The following is a 22,689-nucleotide window of genomic DNA, read 5'->3' on the forward strand; positions in this document are numbered from 1 at the left end:
CATCATATCAGAAAATTAGAATATTGTGAAAAGGTTCAAAATTGATGGCCCCTGGTGCCACACTCTAATCAGCTAATTAACTCAAACCACCTGCAAAAGCCTTTAAATGGTCTTTCAGTCTAGTTCTATAGGCTACACAATCATGGGGAAGACTGCTGACTTGACAGTTGTCCAAAAGACGACCATCGACACCTTGCACAAGGAGGGCAAGACACAAAAGGTCATCGCTAAAGAGGCTGGCTGTTCACAGAGCTCAGTGTCCAAGCACATTAATAGAGAGGCGAAGGGAAGGAAAAGATGTGGTCGAAAAAAGTGTACAAGCAAGAGAGATAACCGCACCCTGGAGAGGATTGTGAAACAAAACCCATTCAAAAATGTGGGGGAGATTCACAAAGAGTGGACTGCAGCTAGAGTGAGTGCTTCAAGAACCACCACACACAGACGTATGAAAGACATGGGTTTCTGCTGTCGCATTCCTTGTGTCAAGCCACTCTTGAACCACAGACAGCGTCAGAAGCGTCTTGCCTGGGCTAAAGAGAAACAGGACTGGACTGCTGGTGAGTGGTCCAAAGTCATGTTCTCTGATGAAAGTAAATTTTGCATTTCCTTTGGAAATCAAGGTCCCAGAGTCTGGAGGAAAAGAAGAGAGGCACTTCATCCACGTTGCTTGAAGTCCAGTGTAAAGTTTCCACAGTCAGTGATGGTTTGGGGTGCCATATCATCTGCTGGTGTTGGTCCATTGTGTTTTCTGAGGTCCAGGGTCAACGCAGCCACATACCAGGAAGTTTTAGAGCACTTCATGCTTCCTGCAGCTGACCAACTTTTTGGAGATGCAGATTTCATTTTCCAACAGGACTTGGCACCTGCACACAGTGCCAAAGCTACCAGTACCTGGTTGAAGGACCATGGTATCCCTGTTCTTAATTGGCCAGAAAACTCTCCTGACCTTAACCCCATAGAAAATCTATGGGGTATTGTGAAGAAGAAGATGCAATACACCAGACCCAACAATTCAGAAGAGCTAAAAGCCACTATTAGAGCAACCTGGGCTATCATAACACCTGAGCAGTGCCACAGACTGATCGACTCCATGCCACGCCGCATTGCTGCAGTAATACAGGCCAAAGGAGGCCCAACTAAATACTGAGTGCTGTACATGCTCATACTTTTCATGTTCATACTTTTCAGTTGGCCAACATTTCTATAAATCCTTTGTTTTTATTGGTCTTCAGTAATATTCTAATTTTCTGATATGATGAATTTGAGATTTTCATTTGTTGTCATTTGTAATCATCAAAATTAAACAAAATAAACATCTGAAATATATGAGTTTGTATGTAATGTATGAATATAATATACAAGTTTCACTTTTTAAATGGAATTACTGAAATCAATCTACTTTTTCATGATATTCTAATTTTATGACCAGCACCTGTAAATGTCAGTTTTACTCTCTAGAGTGTGTACCTATAAGCAAAACAAATTATATAAACTACATTTCCCTATCTACTGTCATTCATTTGTGGATTTCCACAGACAGACTCCTACAGTCTCTGTCTTGGGGCGCTGATCAGACAGACCCACATTTGCAGAGAATCTGTCAATCATGTACTATTGCTAGGTGAATTTAATGGCCAATCAGCGTCTCAGAACTTTATGGTATTGGGGCGCTGAAAATACTGCGCTTTAACAGGCTTCTGCACCCAATGCGCAGGTGCAGACAATTAGAGGGAAGATGGCGAATGTAACGACCGAGATGCAGCTTCCACCAAAATCGGTGAGATCCTTATTTATCTACCCGTTTGCCAGAAGAACATCCCTGTTGTAGGATATGAAAATTTCCTGTCATGGTTATTGTGACTGCGACGAATCCACCTCGTCGCTTAAAACTTTGCGTGCCACACACACATTCCTGTTATACTGTGCTTGTGAGGACCAATCCGCTCGCGCTGAGCCCAGTAGCTCCATTAACTTAAAACACACAAGCTGTTCCTGGTTACCTGCTGGCGTATTGAGGGTGCACACTTAATATTTCAGTGGGGTTAGCCGTGTGTGTGTGTGTGTGTGTGTGTGTGGGTGTGTGTGTGTGTGTGTGTGCTACGTAGACTTGTCATCTTCAGTCTGGCTGCGTCTTTACTGGGTTCAAACCCAGTTTGGTGTAATTGAATAAGTCAATGAATCTGTGTAAAAGAATTAAGTTGTAAAAATTATTTGTTTGTTTTTGTACATCAATTGTTTGTGGAGGTAATATATGGACAAAACTGATTTATGAGAAGAAATCAGAAATAAGAGAGCCTGAGGGTAGGGACTTAAACTATTTAATGAGGGCTGTGGGAAGAAGAGCGGCCATTTCTGTTTTCTGTTTCTTTGTTACATTGCTGGTAACTGGAGGGAGGCTGAGGCCCAGAGTATCTTCTATATGTTTAGTTTCTTTTGCACCCTGTTTTGAGTTTTTGAGCACAATAAATCACCAACACCGGTAACCCGACTGAGCCTGGATTCTTGGAGCCCAAAGAACCCCGTCACAGTGACCCAAATCATCACTGTTACTGTTATTATATATTAAAGTTAAATTGTATGTATTGTGCAATTGTTTATTTGAATTCTTATTCCGGATTAGTTGGAGACATACACTAGGCTATATCAGCCCCACCAAAAATATTTTTCACCAGCCGCCACTGCTTTTAAACTATTATGGTATAATAACTGCTTTAAGTGGGTTGCCCTGTCAGCTAAAAGTATGTTTTAACTTGTCTACAATCCAGTTAACAATTAATTAATTACTAAATTAGTTGACGATTATTTCAATAATCGATTAATCACGATTAATCTGATTACTCGCAACCCACTGTAGGCAAACATTACTTCAGTCTCTGTCACCCAAATAGTGGATCTGAAGCATCTAAGGAATTTATTAGGAATATATATCAACATAGAATTGATCTTAAATAGTTTTGTTGTTTTTATTTTTTGTACTAGTAGCCTGTATTTGATTTAAGGGTGAAAAAAATGTAGCAGAGGTCAAAAGGTCAAAATTGAACCTGTGACAGTTGTTTTTAGGACTAAATCCCGTGAGCATTGCCTCCCCTCTTTACCCCTGAACTCCTATAGTGCTGCTTGAGAACTGAGCTCATGCTGAATGTTTATGAGCAGAACTAAGAGCACCAAACTATGCTCTGATGAGAAACTTTAAAATCTGACAGCAAAACAAAATATTTTGGATGTCCAGCAGTAACTAAACTCCTCTTTAGCTCGGATACAAGACGATGGAGAAAGAAAGAACAAACAAAACATTTTTCAAGACTACACTAAACTAACCTGATACAATATACAGTCAGAAAAACATCTTTGAAACAAAAAAAAAAATGAGCTAAGGTCCAAATCCTGCTGACTGGTGTAACATTCAACAGCTCTAAGGCTCACAAGCTATTCGGCGTTAACTGGCACATTGGACTGCAAACACATCTAAATATTTAATAGTCAGCATTCTGATGAAAAAAAAAATAAATAAATTATAATTTTTACCATTTTCTTGTGGCTGAATCCATTCAAACCAAACAAACGTCTGGTGAATTCTTACCTTTTCTCTGATCTCCAGCGCTCTCTTGCAGAGAGGTTCTGCCTCCTTGTACTTTCCTCTCTTCCCATATAAGACAGCCAGGTTATTGAGGGTGGCCGCCACCTAACGACGACACAAAACACAGATCATTTTAATTCAAATTTTTTGTTCAAGTTCCTCCATTAACAGTCGTGCGACACAATCTCCACGACACCAGTGTAATGTTACTGATTTGACTTGTGCATCCTAAATTATTTCATCAGAATGTGATTACGGTGACCTGTTATAAGATCTGGATCCAGCAGATTAAAAGCCAATGTGTTCACTCAATGACAGAAGCTGCAGAGTGCCCTATAGGTAAGTGCTTATTAAAGTTAAAATGTACGGTGACGATCATTGAACAGACTAGACTATGAGGAATAGGGTTGGGAATTGAAAAGATTTTCACGATTCCGATTCCCTTTTCGATTCTATGAAACGATTCGATTCTTTATCGATTCTTTTTTCGATTCCAATTTGGGGAAAAAAGGAGAACAAACAGTTTGATTATCAGCATCAACTGTGTTTACTTAACTATTGCACAATCTTACAAAATCAACAAGATCAAGATGTCCACAGGAAATGTGAAACTGGAGTAACATCTGTGTTTAAATGAAAAATTAATACAAGAACAAACTTAATAACCAACAATGTCTAATAACAAATGATGGGATAATAACCTATTTTAAATAACAAAAAATACTAATTATAAAACAGTAGTAGGGAAAATTAACAGTTATTTTGCAGAAAGATGAGCATATCTGCTTTTTCTGGAAGGATACGGGATCTTTCAGGGCTTATGGTGTCTCCAGCCATGGAGGACACCCTCTCAGATGGGGTGGAGGAAGCCTGCACACAGAGGTAGTTTTCAGCCAGTCCAGATAGCAAGGGCAGTGTATCTTGCTTGTTCCAGCACCACAGTGTGGCGCTATCCCTGCAGGGGATGGAGGGCAAGCTTTTATAGAGCTGGATTTCCTGATCTACCCTCTGGGCTAAGGAAAGACGGGGCTTTGATTCACAAAGTGACCGCAGCTCGTTGTCTTCCTCCTCGAATAGTTCTTCCAACTTGCGTAACTTGCGTAACTTACGTAACTTACGTAACGTACGTAAAAACGTGACGTAAGTCGTGCTCCCCAGAGCCGGCGCTCTAGGCTCTGGTGCTGCGGGAATCGAAAAAAGAATCGTTCAGCGAGCTGCCAAACGATGCCATGGAATCGGAAAATACGGAACCGGTTCTGAACAGGAACCGGTTTTCGATTCCCATCCCTAATGAGGAATGAAAAGAGGGAAAGAGGAGGGGTGAGATGGCTGTAGGAACTGATACAAGGAGAGAGGAGGTAGAGAGCAGATGATGAATGACTGCATTTCAAAGGTTCTTTGATGTTTTTTCCTTACTTTAATCAAGAACACAAATCATGAAAAGAGTAAATATATAACATCACAACCTGCATTTTTTTTCTTCAATAAGGTGTCTTGTACATCAAATTAAAGTCCGTAAAATCTGAATTATATAGAACCAAAAACTGAAATGCAGCGTTAACATCTTCCTTAAAGAGGAAACAGAATAATCTAAAATGAGTTTTAGCAGGCTGATGTTTGGCAAAAACTGGTGAATGAAATCGTCCACTAAACACTAATTAGTCTATTCTTACTTTCAATGAAAAGCGATTTAATTTAGCTTAAATGTAGGACATTGAAATACTGGTAAACAGAAACAGGAAGTATCTTTCATAATAAATCGGTTGATACAACAAAAATCTTTTGATCAAAGAAAAAAAAACAATCAACATCAAGAAAAAGAAAAATCGAGGCAGATTGAGGTTTGAAGAGTGAGAGTGGGGCTTACTCAGCTTCCCAAACTGAAGATGATGGGGGTCCAACAGGAAATACACTGGCCTGCTGTGGTTAACATAGTTAGTCAAGCTACTAATGCTTCCTTAGAAATGTACAAACAGGACATCTATCCATGGATCATTCATGTGCATATAAAAAATAAATAAATAAATAAAAAAAATTAAAAAATCACACTTATAGAGTTAATAACCTGAAAATATGAATTCAATATGGGATAGTGTTTTAATGTTATCCATATATGACCAATGTGAAGGGTGGCTTTGAGGGAAAACTGCAAGAACACCATAGAGCTGTCTTGACCTGTGTTTCCAGTCTGTGCTTGATAGCTATGGAAGCAAATTGTTACCATATTTCAAATGAAAAAGCATTTTCAGAAAGGCTTTTTCATTTTAAGAATGTGGCTGCATTGTTCGACTCATAAATGAAATTAGTAATCAATAATCCTGTTTGCATTTTCATTTTCTTCTTTAACACCACTCATCATTTTACTTAATTAAAATGAAAAAGAAAAAGACATTTGAGATTTTTCAAAATGTAACCAAGCAAATACATACTGAAATTCTGTTTGAAATGTAAAATTTGAAAATGAAAAAGCAGTTCCAAAAATGCCTTTTCATTTTAAGAATGTGGCTGAATTACTTGACTCATAAATGAAATTAGTAATTAATTATCCTGTTTGCATTTGCATTTTCTTCTTTAAGACTGCACATTTTATGCCATAATCAAAGAGAAAACACAGCGGACATTGCTTTTTCGTTTTCGTGGTCTGCCAGCTAAATACTGTCCATAACTCGAAAACGAAAAAGCATTCTGAGCGGCGGATGCAGCAGAGTGACATCAGCAGCCACTCTTCCTCAGGTCCTTGCTGACCGAGCTACCCATCTTGTTCGGTAGGGGGGCGCTGTGCACGTCTGCATTGCATGACATTGTAAGCAGTCAGTCAGTTTGGGCACAGTTTTGCTTGAATAAAATTTTGTCTTTTTTGGATTACCTCTTTTATGACTCTGGAACCCATGCATCTCGTGTAAGTCACTTTGGTTTAGTAATTGTTCTGAATTAAACTCTTTAGCGGAAGCTGAACTAAAGGTGTTTATTTAATAGTTTAGCTTTATGATGTAATTCTGTAGTAAGTCACAGATGTTCCACATCTGCCTAAAACAGGTTTTGTGTTTCCTCAATGACTGTGGGTATTTTATCATAAAACACCTTTGAACCTGCAAACACAGGACCTAATCTGTCAGTGGGAACAAAGGTGTGACAGAAGTCTATATTCCCAGGATTTATTGGAAAAGATTCAGAGATGTAAATCTTTGTACTTTCTCTATTTAAAATGATGGAATGGGGAGGAGATGCTGTTAACTCAGGGGAAATGAGCAATGAGGCAATTGAGCTTTTATTAAATACAAAGAAAGGTTTCTCTTTAATTTACTTGAAAAGTTTCTTGTATTCACTAATGCAGCAGAAAACTGTCTCCTTTAAGTTTCCAGTGATGAACTGTCTTCTGTTATCATGTGAGCCTGATCAATTTATGTTGGTTTCTGTTAAAACATCTGAGGTGAATCATTCTGTTTATTTTCCATCAAGTGATTCTTCTCCAAAAGGGTTTCCCCGACATACATGGCTGTTTAAAAGTGTTTTTATGAAGACGATCGCAAAACAAATGCTATTTACTATTTTAAGCGAGGCATGTATATACTTACAGCTGGGTGGTCTCTGCCTAGAGTCTTCTCTCTGATGGCCAGAGCATCATTTAGCAGGTTGGCTGCTTCCTTGTATTTATTTTGATCCCTTAAAGATGGATAAATAAATAGAATGTGACATACCAACATAATGCAAGATGAGGAAAACAAGAGGACATCAAATCTGATTCATTATTACTGGACCTTTGTTCTTACATGATTTAGTGATCATTTAAGGACATTTGACACATACAGATTAAAGGACCCATATTACACAAAATGAAAGACAACATCCAATAAAAATAAAGCAAAATGCAACAAACTATTTTGTGGCAATATCATGCATTTATTTGACATTTTAACTTTGTTGCAATGCTATTCAAAACCCCAAAAGTTAATTTAGCAGGTAAATTGTTTCAGAGGAATGATCATAGCGATCTGCATGAGCAGTGCTGTGTCTGTCACCCAGATCAGCTTCTCTGATTGGTTGATGTGGCACGTGAGCAGAAAAAGTTAAATTTTTTCAACTTCACCAGCTGCTACTTCTAAAGCTAGTCACACACTTCAGATGCTCAGAAGCTCATGATGCCTTGCTTCAGCTGCTCGGACGTGCTGCTCACAACGCGCTGCAGGACCTTTTGCTGTGCCTTGATGCGCGTCAACCTTTGACTTTGCACGTAAAGAAGCTGTTTATGCTGTCTCTGCTGCTTGGGGTCAGAGTTTAGTAATAGTAAACCTCATGAATTATGGTCCATGAGGTACAGCCTCTCTCCCTGTCCTGGAAAACCAATGCTATTTAAAAAAAACTGAACTAAAAAGCCCAAATTTAAGAGATGGCAAGATGTCACGCAGCAAAAGGCTCCAGGGTGACTTCCTGAAAATGTGGGCAACCACCAGGTAACAAGGTAACTTTATTGATACCAGTGGGTAAACTTATTTCGCAATCTGAAAATCTAAACATTTTGAGAGGGGATTTTTGTAAGACGAGGGAGATGGCAGCACAGTTAAGGCGCAGATCTTTTTTTCTGAGTTTACAAAAATGACACCAAAAAGCAACTGATTTTTCATAATCAATAAACTCTCTGTAGTACTAAAGCCAATGTTCTATCAGATTTATTATTCATAGATTTGATTTAGGAAGGCTTAAAAATATTTTTTCAAAAGAAAACATCAATATTCTTATTCCAGGAGCGAAAATGTGTCCTGAACTCTGCTGTTATGCCTTTTGAATGATCCAGGAAATGGGGTGCACTCACCTGTAAACCAGAGCCAGGATGTTCAGCATGGTGGCCACATCTGGATGGTCGTGTCCTGAGGTCTTCTCCAGATCTTCCAGAGCCTGTTTGCAGAGGGGAACAGCCACCTCGTACCTGCCCTGGGAGGCATACTGGATCACCAGGTTATGAAGGGTCCGTAGACGAGCTGGGATCTCATAACCTCCCTGCTGGGCAGCTGCTGCTGCAGCACTGCCATGAGCTTGTTGAACTAAACACACAAGGAAGAAAACAAAAGAAATAAATGTCTAGTTTTGTGACGTGGATTCTGTGAGCACCATCATCATCAAAAACTTTAACAAAACACACTTTACCTCTGAAGGCTCAATGAAACAAGGTAAAGCCACCAACTGCAGGTTTAAAATTACTTTTATGATGAGAAAATACTTAGGTATAAAGGTGTGGCAGGTTTTAAACTCTACCTATCTAATCAATTTGAAGTTAAAGGCTACCAAAAACCTGGAGAGGGAGCACGTTTGGAAAAAAAATAACAATCTGCTGCATCTTAACAGTATCTTTTCTTATTTCCTTATGTCTGCTTCTGTCTTCTTGAACCCCAGTCGGCCTCGGCAGATGGCCGCTCACACTTAGCCTGGTTCAGCTGGAGGATTCTTCCTTTTAAAAAGGGAGTTTCCCTCTCCACTGTCGCTATAAGCATGTTTGGTGTGAGGGATTGCCTTTGAGTCAATGAGTCGATGCAATCAGCTGGTTTTCCTTAGAAAGAAAACTTTGAATCAATTTCACTGTATGATCTGGTTGGATTTTAATGTTCCTTGAGATGACGTGTGTTGTGAATTGGCGCTATATAGATAAACTGAATTAAACAGTCCTTTCGTTTTGGTTGCATTCAAGGGTTGCCTTTTAAGCCCCAAGCTGATTCAAATGGAAACAGGGCTGTCAACACAATTACTCCAATTCTGCTGACACCAATTTAATAAAACCCCAAAAGCTAGTCAGGCTGTCTGAACAAAGGGCAGAGCTAAAGCTAATCTTCTCTAACAATGATCTTCTCTCACATACATCATATACAAGCACAGGCAGCCTAGGGATATATGTCCCTGAAAAGAGGTTAATTGCAGTGAAGAGAACATTTTATTTTCTTCATACCTCTCCACATTAAGCTAGGTTTTTCATATTGTATGCAGTTAATTTAGAATTCACAATATATTACAATACATTACACAATACATTACATTATTAAATTTATTTGTTTTAAGAACAGGAAGCAACGAGATGGATAAAGGGTATTCTTTCTAATTTATGGTTAGAAATTCAAGAATACAAGCAGGTATCTCTACATGTTCTAGTGTAAAATGCATTGCATTTATTTCCGTCAAAAGATAAATGCATATTTCTTCCCTTTAAATATGGGATTCTAATCAATCTCAAAAAGCATTTTGCATTTTCTAAACATCCCTTCTTCATCAGTTTATATATATAATATATAAATATAATATTCATGGATATCAATCCTTTAAATTACAAAGATAATTTTCAGTCAAATAAATAAATCTAATGTAAACATATATATATGGTGGGATTTGTTTTTTATTATTGTTACAATCAAAGAACACATTTTGTACATTGAAATTTGAAAGAATCTAGAAACTTTGAAAAAAGAATTAACTGCTGTGTCTTCAAATTTATTTCAAAATATTATTTTTTAGTATTTCACCAATTTAAAAAAAATGTAACATATTTTATATTTACATTTTTTCTTCTGCTTTCAGATTAAGTTTTACCAACCACCTTCTTTTCAAACAGCATTTGACAGATTCTGTTTACCTCTGGGGGCAGGCTTTCCTCTAAATTGAAAGGCACAGACGTATTTGGTCTGCATGGACGTTATTTATTATTAAAAAGCCAAAGTGAGGAGAATGTTAAAAAAATTGGCTCAGATTCTATAAATTGTAGTTCTATGCTAATCCACCAATGCAGCAGACGCACGACATGGTCAAACTGACCGACCAATCGTAGCGGACAATGGGTAGTGACACTTTCTCACCAGTATCCTTGTTTATTTGTGTAGTGGTTGCCAAATGGAGAGGCATGGCTGAAGGCCAAACGTTACGGTTACGTTACAGTTTAATATTTTAATATACATGTATGTAAAGGAGCTTGCCAAATTTAGATTTGCAAATTTTCTCCAAAACCCATAATTTCGACAAAACATTCTGCACGGACAAAGGCAGTTTGCGGCCGCGCCCAAAAGACAGAGGAAGATGCTAACTATTGCAGAAAAAGTTACAATTCTGGACATGCTAAAGGAGAGTAGAACCTATGTGGCTGAAGGTCGCCATTACAGAATTAATAAATCTTCTGTTTATTCAATAAAGAAGGAGGAAAATAACATGAGGACAACAGCAGCAGTAAGTTTTAATAAGGATGCAAAAAGGGTTGCAACTGTCCACAACAAAACCATGGTAAGGATGAAGTCTGCATTAGCTTTGAGGATTAATGACTGCAGAAAAAAGAAAATTACGCTGGATAGAAACGTTATCTGCACAAATGCTAGAACACTGTATCAAACTGTGATGATGTTAATGACAGGGATGTTTGCTGTTTGTATCAAGTGCATTTAATTCTAGCAAGGGCTGGTTTGAAAAGTTTAAGAAACACTTTGGAATCAAAAATGCTTCTCTGCACGGAGAGACCGCTTCTACGAATACCGCTCGAGCAGAAGCATTCGTGAACAATACATTTAAAGCGATCACATAGGAAGAGGGATACAAGCTTGAACAACTTTTCTGGTTAAAAGGGAGTTTTTCCTCTCCACTGTCGCTACAAGCATACTTAGTGTGAGGGATTGCCTTCGAGTCATTGAGTCGATGCAATCAACTGCTTTTCCTCAGATAGAAAACTGAAATGTAAAGTGCTTTAAGATTACATGTGCTGTGAATTGGCGCTAAATAAATAAACTGAATTGAAATTAATAATAAAAAGAAAAGGTCACTACTTCACAGATTTTGCCTATCACGGGTTCCTTTGGGAAAGTAATCCCCGCGAAAAACAACGGTTCACTGTACTTCCATTACATGAAACTGGTTTGGCTTTTCCCCAAATGAAAAAGAAGACACAAACATAATTTTCAAAGTTCGCTCTGACACGGTTCACATGTCAAGACAGATTTAACCAATTGAAGTAAAAGCACCCAAACAATATGCTGAGAGTAGGCTTTGGGCGATAAACCTGATTTTTAGCGTTATCGTCATTCACTACAATATCCAGCGACAATATTCCCATGTCAGTAAGAGACCTGGGGAAAACTTTGTCCGCTAAGCAGCTTGCAACAAACTTTAACGCCTAGAATGTAGTTAGTAAGAAACTATGTTAACATAAGGAGTAGATCAAAGAAGAAGGAGGACTTACTGCCTGGAGCTTGGTCATCCTGGTCGTCTGGAAAGAGGTCATCCAGGGTCTCTTTACTGGAGTCAGACTCTTTCTCTTCCTGATAGGATGAAGATGAAAAAAAGACAATTTACTAGAAGTACAGGAGACAAGAAGAGACGTTTTAAAGTCAACCTTCATTGTGGCTAATCTGCACTCAGGACTCTAAACATTCATACATGAAAAATCTTATTATGGAATATTGCTGCAAATGTAGAATTTAACCTTTTGACACAAACTAGAATAACAAATATCAAAATACCATTTAAGAATTTATCATGTACTTCTTTGTTTGCCCTGCTCCACAATCATAGATGGAAGAGACCATCTATACCAGTGGTGGGCAATTCAAGCTCCTGAGGGCCAGTATCCTGCAACTTTTAGGCTATGTTCACACAGCAGCCTGACCAAGAACCGATTTTTTTGCCCATATGCAACCTGTATCTTATAATTTTTAATGACAGTCTGAACAACTCAGATGCCATTTTTTCCTATGCGACTCAGGCCGCTTGGCTATGTGGTCCTGAATCCGATACGAATCTGATCTTTTCAATGCAACCTGTGTCTGAACGGCCAGGTCGCATTCACCCAACCTGTACGCCATTAATACCCGACAGAGGTCACTATTCTGGGTCTTGCTATGAAGAAGCAGCAAGAAAAACAACAACCAAGCAGATGATGATCCGGAGAGTAATATTTATGTTTACCCATATTGAAAACATTATGTTTCTAAGGTTGGGTAAGATCGCTAGATGTTCTCCAGCACTACCATCCATGTTTTGTAAACACAGAGTACGCTTGCTTGTGATGTCATTACGTTCTCTAATGCGCATGTGGGACGCTTAAGTTGTATTAATACAGTTCACACAGGAGATCACATACAAGTTGCATTTATTTGGAAATGTGAATGGCAACGCAAAAAAATCGATTTCACAAAAAGAAAAAAATCGAAATTGAGCATTAAGGCCTGCAGTGTAAACGTAGCCTTAAATGTCCCATTGGTTCACATGATTCAGGAGTGTTGGTGGACCAAGGATTGATCCAAAAGTTGCAGCATACTGTTGCATACTGTTGCAGGAACTGGAATAGCCACCCCTGATCTATACAATCATGTAAGGGAACTTTAGAGCTCATGAAATATCCGTGGGGTTTGAAAATATACCAACAAGCATAATTTATTGCCATAACTTCAGAACAATTTATTAGAATGATGGAAGCTTTTGAAAAAAGTTCACATCCAGCTAATAATTGGGTTTCAGTAAAAGTTCAAAAAATATCCACTGGACTGGACCAAGTCCAGTGGATATTTTTTGAACTTTTACGGAATGACTAGGAGACTATGACCTGGATGACTGAGAATCTTCATCAGCTAATAATTGGCTTACAAACATTTTTATAAGGGTGTTCTGTCTTCTAAAGGTCTGACTATTGTGGCTTTTACAGTTTACGTTAAACAAACTTCAACCATTTATAGCTGCATACTTCCCATCAGCTGCTTTTGGCATTTAAATTTAAATTGCTAAAAGAGACTTAATTTTTTGTTTCACTGTTTGCAATAAATGTTCTTGTAAAGTGAGACACTTGTTTATGCTAATGTGTGGTTAGCATTCCAAAAAAGTTGAAAAACAATCCACTTGACTTTGTTTCCAAGTTTGAAGACATTTTGCTTCCCGTCCAGGAAGCTTTTTCAATTCAAAATGTCAGAAACAGAATTGAGTTCAAGGCTTTATAAAGTGGAACAAAAAAAGCCTTGTTTTGGCTTAGAAACAAGGTTGGTCTGGTTAACAGAATTACTAGTAGAATAGTGATCCCATAACAGAGGTATGATTCCCCGGAAAGGCATCAGTTTTACGCCTTCCACAGAGGATGAGCTGCATACTCACTGAGGGGTAAAGGTCCTCATCATACTTTTTTAGCTGGTTCATGAACTCTAAGTGTTTCTTCTCTTCCTCGAGCTGGGCCACACTCTGCTCGCTCTTCTGCAGTTTCTGCTGTGTTCCAGCTAGCTCGTCCCTCAACCACTGGTTCTCCTGGCAGAGGCGGCGAACCTGAGCACGGAGCTTTTGCTTCTCTGATTCAATAGAGCTCAGATGGCTTGACAGTGCCATCATCACCTAAGCAGAGAGATGTTAAAGACAAAGAATGTAACGTGTCCAAGGTAATCAATGTGCCTGTGAAAAAATTCAAGGAAAGAAACAACATATTTCTTGTCTGTAACAGTTGAACTCAGAATGTCCTGATCACAATGTTTCCACTCATCCTTGACGAAACAATCTTTTAAAATCCTCGAATAATCAGGATTATCTGAAGAATCTCATGATGCACATCAGTCTGTGAGACGGTGTACAAAAATAAGATATTTTCCACTTTCAATTAAAACAACTCGTACTACAAATGAAAAATATAACTAACATACGTGTAATGTCTTTTGGAATGGGACCCCCTCGATTGCCCTATTCTTGTTCTTTTTGTTCAGGGTTTTTTTTCACCTTTTCTTTATTATTATTTTAATTAAAAAACAAAAGAATATTGGAATTGATCACAGACTGTAATTGTGAAATTTCATTTCATGTAACTTTCTAAAGGTTTCAAAAATAAAGAATTGAAAAAAAGGATAATAAAACAAATGTTGTGTTTGTTGTATTTTTGCTGCACAAACACATTAGTGACAACTGGAGTCTGCATACTCTGCATGCTAGGTATTTGTATCTGATTACGGTACTTGGAGATTAAACCAACAACAGAACATTTCTGACTCAGAGAGAGAAATTACAAGCATCTGTAGCTAAAAAAAGTTTAAACTTCTCCTTCTTTTCTTCACTTCTCATATTTATTCAGTTTCACCCAAAAATATCTGTATTTAAGCTGCACCTGTGCTTCCTGTAGTCTACAGCGTCCAAACAGACCAAACTCTGTTATTGTTGTTACAAACAGAGCACCTTATATTCATATCCTTTAATGCTTTACAAAATGTTGACACATTCAAACAAAAACAAAAAAACACTGTATCTCCCCGTTAATGAAAAGCAAGTCACTACCCCATCAGTCGTAGAAGCACGATCCATCCTGCGCATATGCAAATCGATATACATCCGGATGTCCATAAATAACAGAATTATGGCACTAAAATTACTTATTTCTATCCTTAACTCACTAAGGAAAGCTAATAAACATCCTTACTTTTGATGTAACTAAATTGTATTAAAACTTTTGTAATTTGAAATAACAAAACTCTGAATTTCAAAAGGTATCAGTGAAGCTAAAGCTTAAAACGCTCATACCTGAGCTTCACTCAGACCAAGTTCCAGCATCTCCAGGGACTTCCGGATCATATGAGACTTCTCCTCCACCAGGACGCCTTCCTCATCCTGCTTCAGGCAGCGCAGTGTGCCCAGCAGGCCTTCCAGGATGGAATGATGTTCTTGTTTTAGAGCTTCCAGCCCCTGGATCACCTGCTTGGTCCGGGAGATGATCTCATCCTGGGACAGTTTCTCCCCTGGGTCCTCCTCCTCCTTCACACAAACCATAGTGGACATGTCCTCACGCATTCTGCAGGTTTTAAATGACAACAATAAAAAACATGTGAGTCTTTGTCTTGCATACTGCATCATCCCTCCAGAAAAAACTTTGCAGAATGATCATTTATAATATGTACACCTTAAAGAAGATGAGGTGTCCTCAATATTAACAGACGAGGCAATGAAAAGTTACCTAAGTACTAAAGTGTTACCAACGTTCCTAAAGAGGAAGTGTAGCTTTTCTTAAATTGAGCACAGCCTTTAAAACAAAGTCAGAACTGCAAACAAGCTTTTAAAAGCCTGGAACTATAGAAGTAAGTGGGGCTATCATGACCTCAGGAAAAGGTGGCCAGACTTCCTCATACTATCGATCTTTTTAGAAACATAAATAGAGACAGTAACCTGACAACTTTACTGTCCTTAATGGAAAGCAAAGGTGTTTTAATGTCACTTTGAAGCTGTTCAGGAAAGGTCACATATATCACACAAATACAGAGCTTTACTGACAGGATTCACCAGGTTCAACTCGAACATAAAATATGGATGAAAATTATTGTAACAGCTGCAATGACTAGAATGCAGAATAACAACACAAAAGATAAGCAACAGTTGATTCTGTCGCAGACAAAAATCCTATGACTTTTTAAGTCTAGTGAGAAACACAAATACCCAAACACACACAGACACATTTGTATCTCTATCCATATTAAGACTTTACACTGACTTACATCCATTTAGCGGCTGTATTTTTGCCTAACCCTGGTATTTACTCTCACTAGTGCATAGAGCTGGAGGATTTGGCCAAAACTCTATCAGTAAGTATATCATCAGTATCGATTGTTGGCCAGTTGAGTTGCAAAATCTGCATATCAGATATCGGCCAATATTCCTATATTGTGAATCCCCCTTCACTGGTGCCTTCCAGAGCAATGCATGGAATGATGACCAGAGTTAGAAAGAAGATGAATGTAGCTTGATACTAGGGCTGGGTACCGAACTTCGGTACTTTTATGGTACCGACCGAAATGCTTCGGTTCTACAGAGTATCGAAACATGCCTCGTCTTTCGGTACCAAGTTTCGGTGATTGGCTGGAACACTTAAGGTGATTGCGTCATCCAGGAAAAATACACAGGTGGTCACGCCTACAGCCAGGGTTCATGTGTATCTTTTGTGAACTGGTTGCAGCGTCGCGGAACCCCTTTAAAATGCCCCCCAGGTCAAAAGTGCGGCTTCACTTTATTAAGACTGATGCTAATAGTGCACAATGCAATACATCGTGCACGGAAATAATTTAAGAGCAGAAAGTCGCTCTGTGTTTGACTGCAAGAAGAGCGGACCGCAGCCAGCGCGACCATCCTCCTCTCAGCAGCCCGTGGGCAGAGCAAAGCCAGAGCGGAGTGAATCATGCTGCTTTCAAACTGGACGCAGCAAGAGCAGCAAAATCTCGTCTGCTGCTTCATTTTTGCTGCTTGTACCAGCTTCTGACGCGCTGCTGAAGAAGCTTTGCTGCTCTGGCTGCGCGGTCGCAAAGTGGGTCAGACGCGCGTTGGGCGGAGCTACTCTATCCTTTATTTGCCTTGCAGCTATATTTGCTGTGATCAGTGGGAATAAAGTAGTTTTATTATGTTTTTAAGTGGGAAAATCCACCTGAAAACGTAATCAGTGCAGTCAGTTCATCCTGCCTTCAATATTTCTGTCGGAGCCGCTCAGACCCCCCCAATACCAGCGGTGCGCTGTCAGTAGGATCCCATTCAACGGGCTTGTTTGTCAGACATGGTAATTTTTCTAAAGGAAAACTGCTAAGTAAAAAGGTCCTCACAATGTAACAGTGAATATTAGACACTGAATTATTAATTTTTTTATGTAAGAGGAAAAATGTAAATGGAAAAACAGAGCTTAAAATAAAACTCAAGATTTGTACTTTTTTATGTTGTGTAATTTTCTTTTTTTTCGAATTGATATTATAAAACTGGTATCGAAAAAAGTATCGTTCAGGAACCGGTATCGAAGTGAAGGTATCGGTACCGGAACCGAAATTTTTTTAACAATACCCAGCCCTACTTGATACTGTCTAATTTTGAAAACTGACTTTCACAAACTATCCATCTGACTAAGCTTGAGCAATCCTGCAAGGAACAGGAAACCATTTCAGTCTCTATATGCTTTTGCTGCTGCGAATTTTAATGAAATGCTGCTGTAACTCAAATCACAAGGGTTTCTTGAACTATTCATCAAGATGTTGATGGCTGCAGGCGGAAAGCCCAACAGCAAAACTGGAGAGCCTCTGACTGAAGATGCCATGTCTGATGAGGATTTTCCGGGTTGTCTATGATGTTCTTCATTTTATGAAGAGTTCTGCGCCAACATGCAGCCACTGGAGCATCTCATCTAGGATTGGAATACAGTTTTGTTGCAGTAATTTGTTGATGTGGTGAATTTTTCAGATATTGAATTGACCAATCATGTGATTGTGATTGATTGATCCGAGGATTTAAATCAAGCATCAGCTCGCCACGGCTCCCACTTTAATGCGGATGCTGCACCAGCCTGATGTGGAGTCAAAAGACAGGGCTCTGGATTTACCAGTCGGTCTACATTCCTACCCTTACCTATGGTCATGAAATCGTGATCATGACCTAAAGAACAAGATCCTGGAAACAAGTGGCTAAAATAAGCTGCCTCTTTAGGGTGGCTGCAATCTCCCTTTCATACTGGCAGACAAACCCGTTTAAACCCGGGAACAATCTGCTTTTAGTGGCAGTGGGAACTAGCCTGACGTAGTCCTATTCAATTCTAGTCAGAATATGAGTCTGATACTGCTCCATAGAGCTGTGATTATAGGGCGTGTTTCGAACGAACCAGTAAAAAAAAATGCCTCTGCACTCAATTGGATAGACCTACAACCAATAAGAGCAACGGAGTGCGTGACGTATGTTAAGCGAGGCACAGTTGTTGTCAACAAAAATCAAAGCGTGCAGTTGCACGCCTAGAATAAGAAGATGAGCCTTGATCGCGTTTCTCTGTTCCTCTTTTAAAATTTTTTTGCTGTCGATATCTTCTAGAATAGACCTAATAGCAGAATTTACACACCTCAACTCTCCAGCGGCAGCCATTGTTGTTGTCACCCAAGCGTGCTTTGTGACGTGGTTGATTACGTTACTGTTGATCATCTGTCCATCATTGTATAAAGCCTGCCCTGACAATTTGATTGGCCCACCAGATATTGTGCGAGCATACTCGCGCTACTACTGAGCAATGCCAGACCGAACTTCCCGACCTCAAACGTTGTGGGCGGGACTAAGTTCGGAATGGCACCCAGGCTAAGTGGGAACAGCTCAGAGACTCAAACGGCTCGGAAAGCAACGCCCATTAAAATCCCCTCGGCTCCGATCGTTATGCTGTGAGAACATCAGAGTTCTCTTACCTCTTATTTAGCTTACCCGCTAAATAACTTTACAACAATGAACGCAACTTACAGTCGCTTCTGATCTAACAAGCCGAAACAACTCTGTTTATATTCAGTAAACATGGAGCAGTGCTAGTAAAAGGGATTTGGAAAGGTAAAAGAACAAAATAATAAAGAATACTAACTACGCCCTGTTCCTGTCCATGCTGCTCTCCATTATTTACTTCCCTAATTTCCGTTGCAGTGTCGACAGCCTGAACGCTCACCCAGCGTGATGGTGTCAGACATGCAGTGCTGGGGGGACAGTGGCCACAAGCCTTGCCAGCAGAGGGCCAGACTCGGCTATTCAACCAAATGGGAAAAGAGCCAATAGTTGATTGTTGAAAAACCTGGGTTTTCAGTGGGAAAGCGGCTTTAGAGATTGGAAGAGCTCTGTCATCCAGGAGAGGCTAACTTAGAGATGCTTCTCCTCTTCATCTAGAGGAGCAGGCTGAGGTTGCTGAGATATCTGCTTTGGATGTCCTCTGGATGTCACCCTCTGGAGGTGTTCCAGACATATCCGACCGGGAGGAGGAAGCCAAGGACAGGCTGATGGGGATAATGTCTGTTGACAGCCCTGGAGCACCTTGGGGTTTCCCCTGAGGAGCTGGTTTTGGTGCCTGTCTCTTTGAACCACACTCGTCCTTAGGAAAGATGGCTGCTCAAACTGAGCCTGGTTCTGCTGGAGGTTTCTTCCTGTTAAAAGAAGTGTTTCCTCTCCACTGTTGCTACAAGCATGCTTAGTGTGAGGGATTGCCTTCGAGTCAATGAGTCGATGCAATCGACTGGTTTTTCTTAGATAGAAAACTTTGAATCAATTTGACTTTATGATCTGGAGAACTTTAAAGTGCCTTGAGATGACATGTGTTGTGAATTGGAGCTGTAGAAATAAACTGAATTGAGTGGGAAATCTGGAAGTCTCTGCTGAGACTGCTGCCCTACGACCCGGTTCCAGATAAGCAGAAAACTTTGAGTACAATTTCACTTTTCAATAAAGAAGATTTAATAGTTTGCCATTGTGACAATCTGATGGGTATGATCGTCTCTTTAAGGCACTGCGGCAGCCCATAAAAGAAACATCTTCAGAGCCATCGGAAGACCCGGTTTAAACCGAGATACAGATAAGGCTGCCGTCAGCTGACAGACCTTTCATATACAGATAATGGAAACAAAGGCTGGACTGTTTCACAAAAACCTTCTGAACACCTGACACCAAGAATGTGATGAGCTTTTTTATAACAAATATCCTCCATAGTAAATCAGTTTCCTATTTAAACTACTTTGCGCTCTGTCATGACGGCCTCTCCTGACATAGAGAACTTATTCCCAGCGTAGTTCTCCACACTCCTTACGCTACTTATTTGCTTTGTGTTCATTATACACACACACCCACACACTTAAGAGGATTATGACAGACTGCTTCAGCAGAACTTATAGCAAGCTACTGAATAAATCTCTTTAAGGACATCAGCCAAAATCCCCCGAATTCGGCTGAATGATAATAGAAACGCTGTAGATGACTCACTGAAAATACTGAAATGAAACTGGCTCTATCATTATGCTTCTCCCTGATAGTGTGATGAGCAGGCAGCCCACCTTCAAGGGACAGTTTCTATAAGACCAGGTGAAGACATCAAATTCCAAAACATTCCAAAACATTTTAGAAGTTAATGAAAGTACCAAAGCAAAGACAGCGGGGCAGGAAGCCAGCCAGGCTTCACAGACGGGCCTAACTGAGGAAGGTCTGCAGCCCAGATCCATGTGACACAGCAAGAGGCCCACAGCCTATCACATGAACAGGAAGTTGGAAGCTGACGCTGCATGCGTATTGTACAAGAGCAGAGGGAAAACAAACGGCTCCTTTGAATGATGGTAGAGTAAGGAAGGATTGTAGTGAAATTAACAATGGTAAAGACGTTTTAAAAAAAGAACCAACAAGCTGTTTTTATAACATCATGCATTTCAGAAATCTGTTTTTAGTAAACTGCTTAAATGCTGTTTAACCCTGAGTTTTGGACTCTACACCTAAGGTTAATGAATGGATGGAAAATACAACTTGCATATTATTTTCTTATTGTTCTATTTTGATATGGAGCCCAAACAATTGATCACAGAGATTCTACTAGGGCTGCAACTAACAATTATTTTGAAAATAAATTAATCTGTCAATTATTTTTTTCGATTAATAATAAGATAGCAAAAGGTTCCTTAAAGACTTTTTTACAAAATTAAAACAGGTAAACAAAATCTATAATTAGTGCTCTGAGTGGGTCACTCTGTCATCTAAAGGCCTGATTTAGAGCCTCTATACTCCAGTTATTGATTAAGAAATTAGTTGACGATCATTTCAATAATCATTTAATCACGATTAATCCGATTAATTGTTTCAGCCCAACATTCTACTCCTGAAGCTTAGGCCTCTTTTCCATTAGTACCATTTCATATCGATTCACTGTGCGGCTATTCTTGTTTTCAATGTTTTCATCAGTAACTAATGTGGATGCATAACATTTCTTGATGCCTGCTTGCTTTTGGATCCAACATCATAGCACTGTTGGTCAGTTTAATATCTGGGCATATTAAATAAGCACCATTATAGCAAGCTAGAAGTAGGTAAAGTTAGCTTAGATTTGCATGCTTTCATTTAATAATGCATTGTTTCTCTTTCCCTCCTGTACATTCAGGTAAGGCTGGGCGATAAACTGAATTTTTACCGTAACAGTCATTCACTACAATAATCAGTGGCATCCAGCATATGTGTAGTTTCTGCCCAAATATTTTCTTTTTGTTGTGGTTTTTTGTAACACGGATAACTATAATTGATAATTGGTTTGTATAAATTATGTTTGTTCTCTATTTTCAAACTCCCCATCTCGTCATCCATGCCTGTTTTAAGAAGTTTGTTTTGTCACCCTTTCATCTCTTCTTTCTTTCATCCTTTCTCCTTTTTCCTGTTTTTCCTTTCCTGTTCTACTTACATTGCAGTGTCCATATAATCTGTAATGCTCCCTGCATAATCATAATAAAGCAATTTATATGTATACATCAAGTGGAACACTATGGCGATAGCCGTACTGCTCCAATTGTGAAAGCAAAATCTGTTGGGCTCTCTTTTTCGCATCGAGACGATTATTCTTATTGCCACATCGCCAGACAGGTCACTGTAAAGAAAAAAAAAAACAGTTTGTTTTGCAGCTGTCAGATAAGCTCTTTGCAGTTGTTGTGACTGGGTTTGATTTAACGTTAAAGCCTCTCGGTGTAAAATAAATATTTTGATTGAGATGAGAAATCTGCTTTGTGTCATGTTGAAATACCAATATTTAGCACCCATTCATTTAATTAAACGGCCTTAGTTTTTAGGAATATATAAGAATTATGCTATAATTTGTAGTTACCAACCCATCGTTACCATATTTTAATTTGGCAAACTGGATCTTTTTGCCATTCTTTTTCCTGTTTGGTGCGATTGCAATTGCGGATCTTGACCTGGCCAGACCAAAACAGAGCAAAAAGTAGCTCAGCTCCTTATTTTGACAGTGACGGACAAAGAAGAAAAATGTGGATGGTGACGTGCAGAGGAGTAGTGGTGCATGTGGAACAGTTCTCATTGATTAAAATGATAGACACGTATTCCGAATGATGTACCTGAGCAGGGCGGAACAGAGCAGAGTATATGGAATCTGAGGGTTACACTATAGCACAACTGTAAATGAAGTTACATCAGTTAACTCGGTGGAGCAGAGCAAGAGCAAAGATAAAGCTGAGCGCACAAAGGAGAAGTCTGAGTTGAGCGCGTGGCAGACCGGTTTTGAGTGAGGGTGTGCGAGTGTAAACGATGCACATTGTTCTCACTGCACACTCAGTTCAGTGGCACCAACATTACGCCATAAATGTTGAGCAAAAAAACATGAAAATGCAGTTTTCCTGAAATCT

General features: G+C 39.3%; 1 protein-coding gene across 5 annotated transcripts in view; it reads right to left on the reverse strand.

Moving 5' to 3' along the window:
- Positions 1 to 22,689, reverse strand: part of klc1a (kinesin light chain 1a) — a 58,698-nt gene that overhangs the window by 28,357 nt on the left and 7,652 nt on the right. For all 5 annotated transcript variants that reach the window (XM_038274284.1, XM_038274278.1, XM_038274291.1 and 2 more), the window contains exons 2-7: positions 15,074 to 15,341; positions 13,676 to 13,906; positions 11,775 to 11,853; positions 8,388 to 8,616; positions 7,153 to 7,240; positions 3,581 to 3,682 (exon numbers count right to left, since the gene is read on the reverse strand). In XM_038274284.1, the coding sequence (XP_038130212.1) occupies positions 3,581 to 3,682; positions 7,153 to 7,240; positions 8,388 to 8,616; positions 11,775 to 11,853; positions 13,676 to 13,906; positions 15,074 to 15,340 (996 nt within the window). In that variant the 5' untranslated portion in view covers position 15,341. The remainder of the gene's footprint in view (positions 1 to 3,580; positions 3,683 to 7,152; positions 7,241 to 8,387; positions 8,617 to 11,774; positions 11,854 to 13,675; positions 13,907 to 15,073; positions 15,342 to 22,689) is intronic.

Source organism: Cyprinodon tularosa, unplaced genomic scaffold, assembly GCF_016077235.1.
Source record: "Cyprinodon tularosa strain WSP-4 unplaced genomic scaffold, ASM1607723v1 ctg120, whole genome shotgun sequence".
Classification (NCBI taxonomy): Eukaryota; Metazoa; Chordata; class Actinopteri; order Cyprinodontiformes; family Cyprinodontidae; genus Cyprinodon; species Cyprinodon tularosa.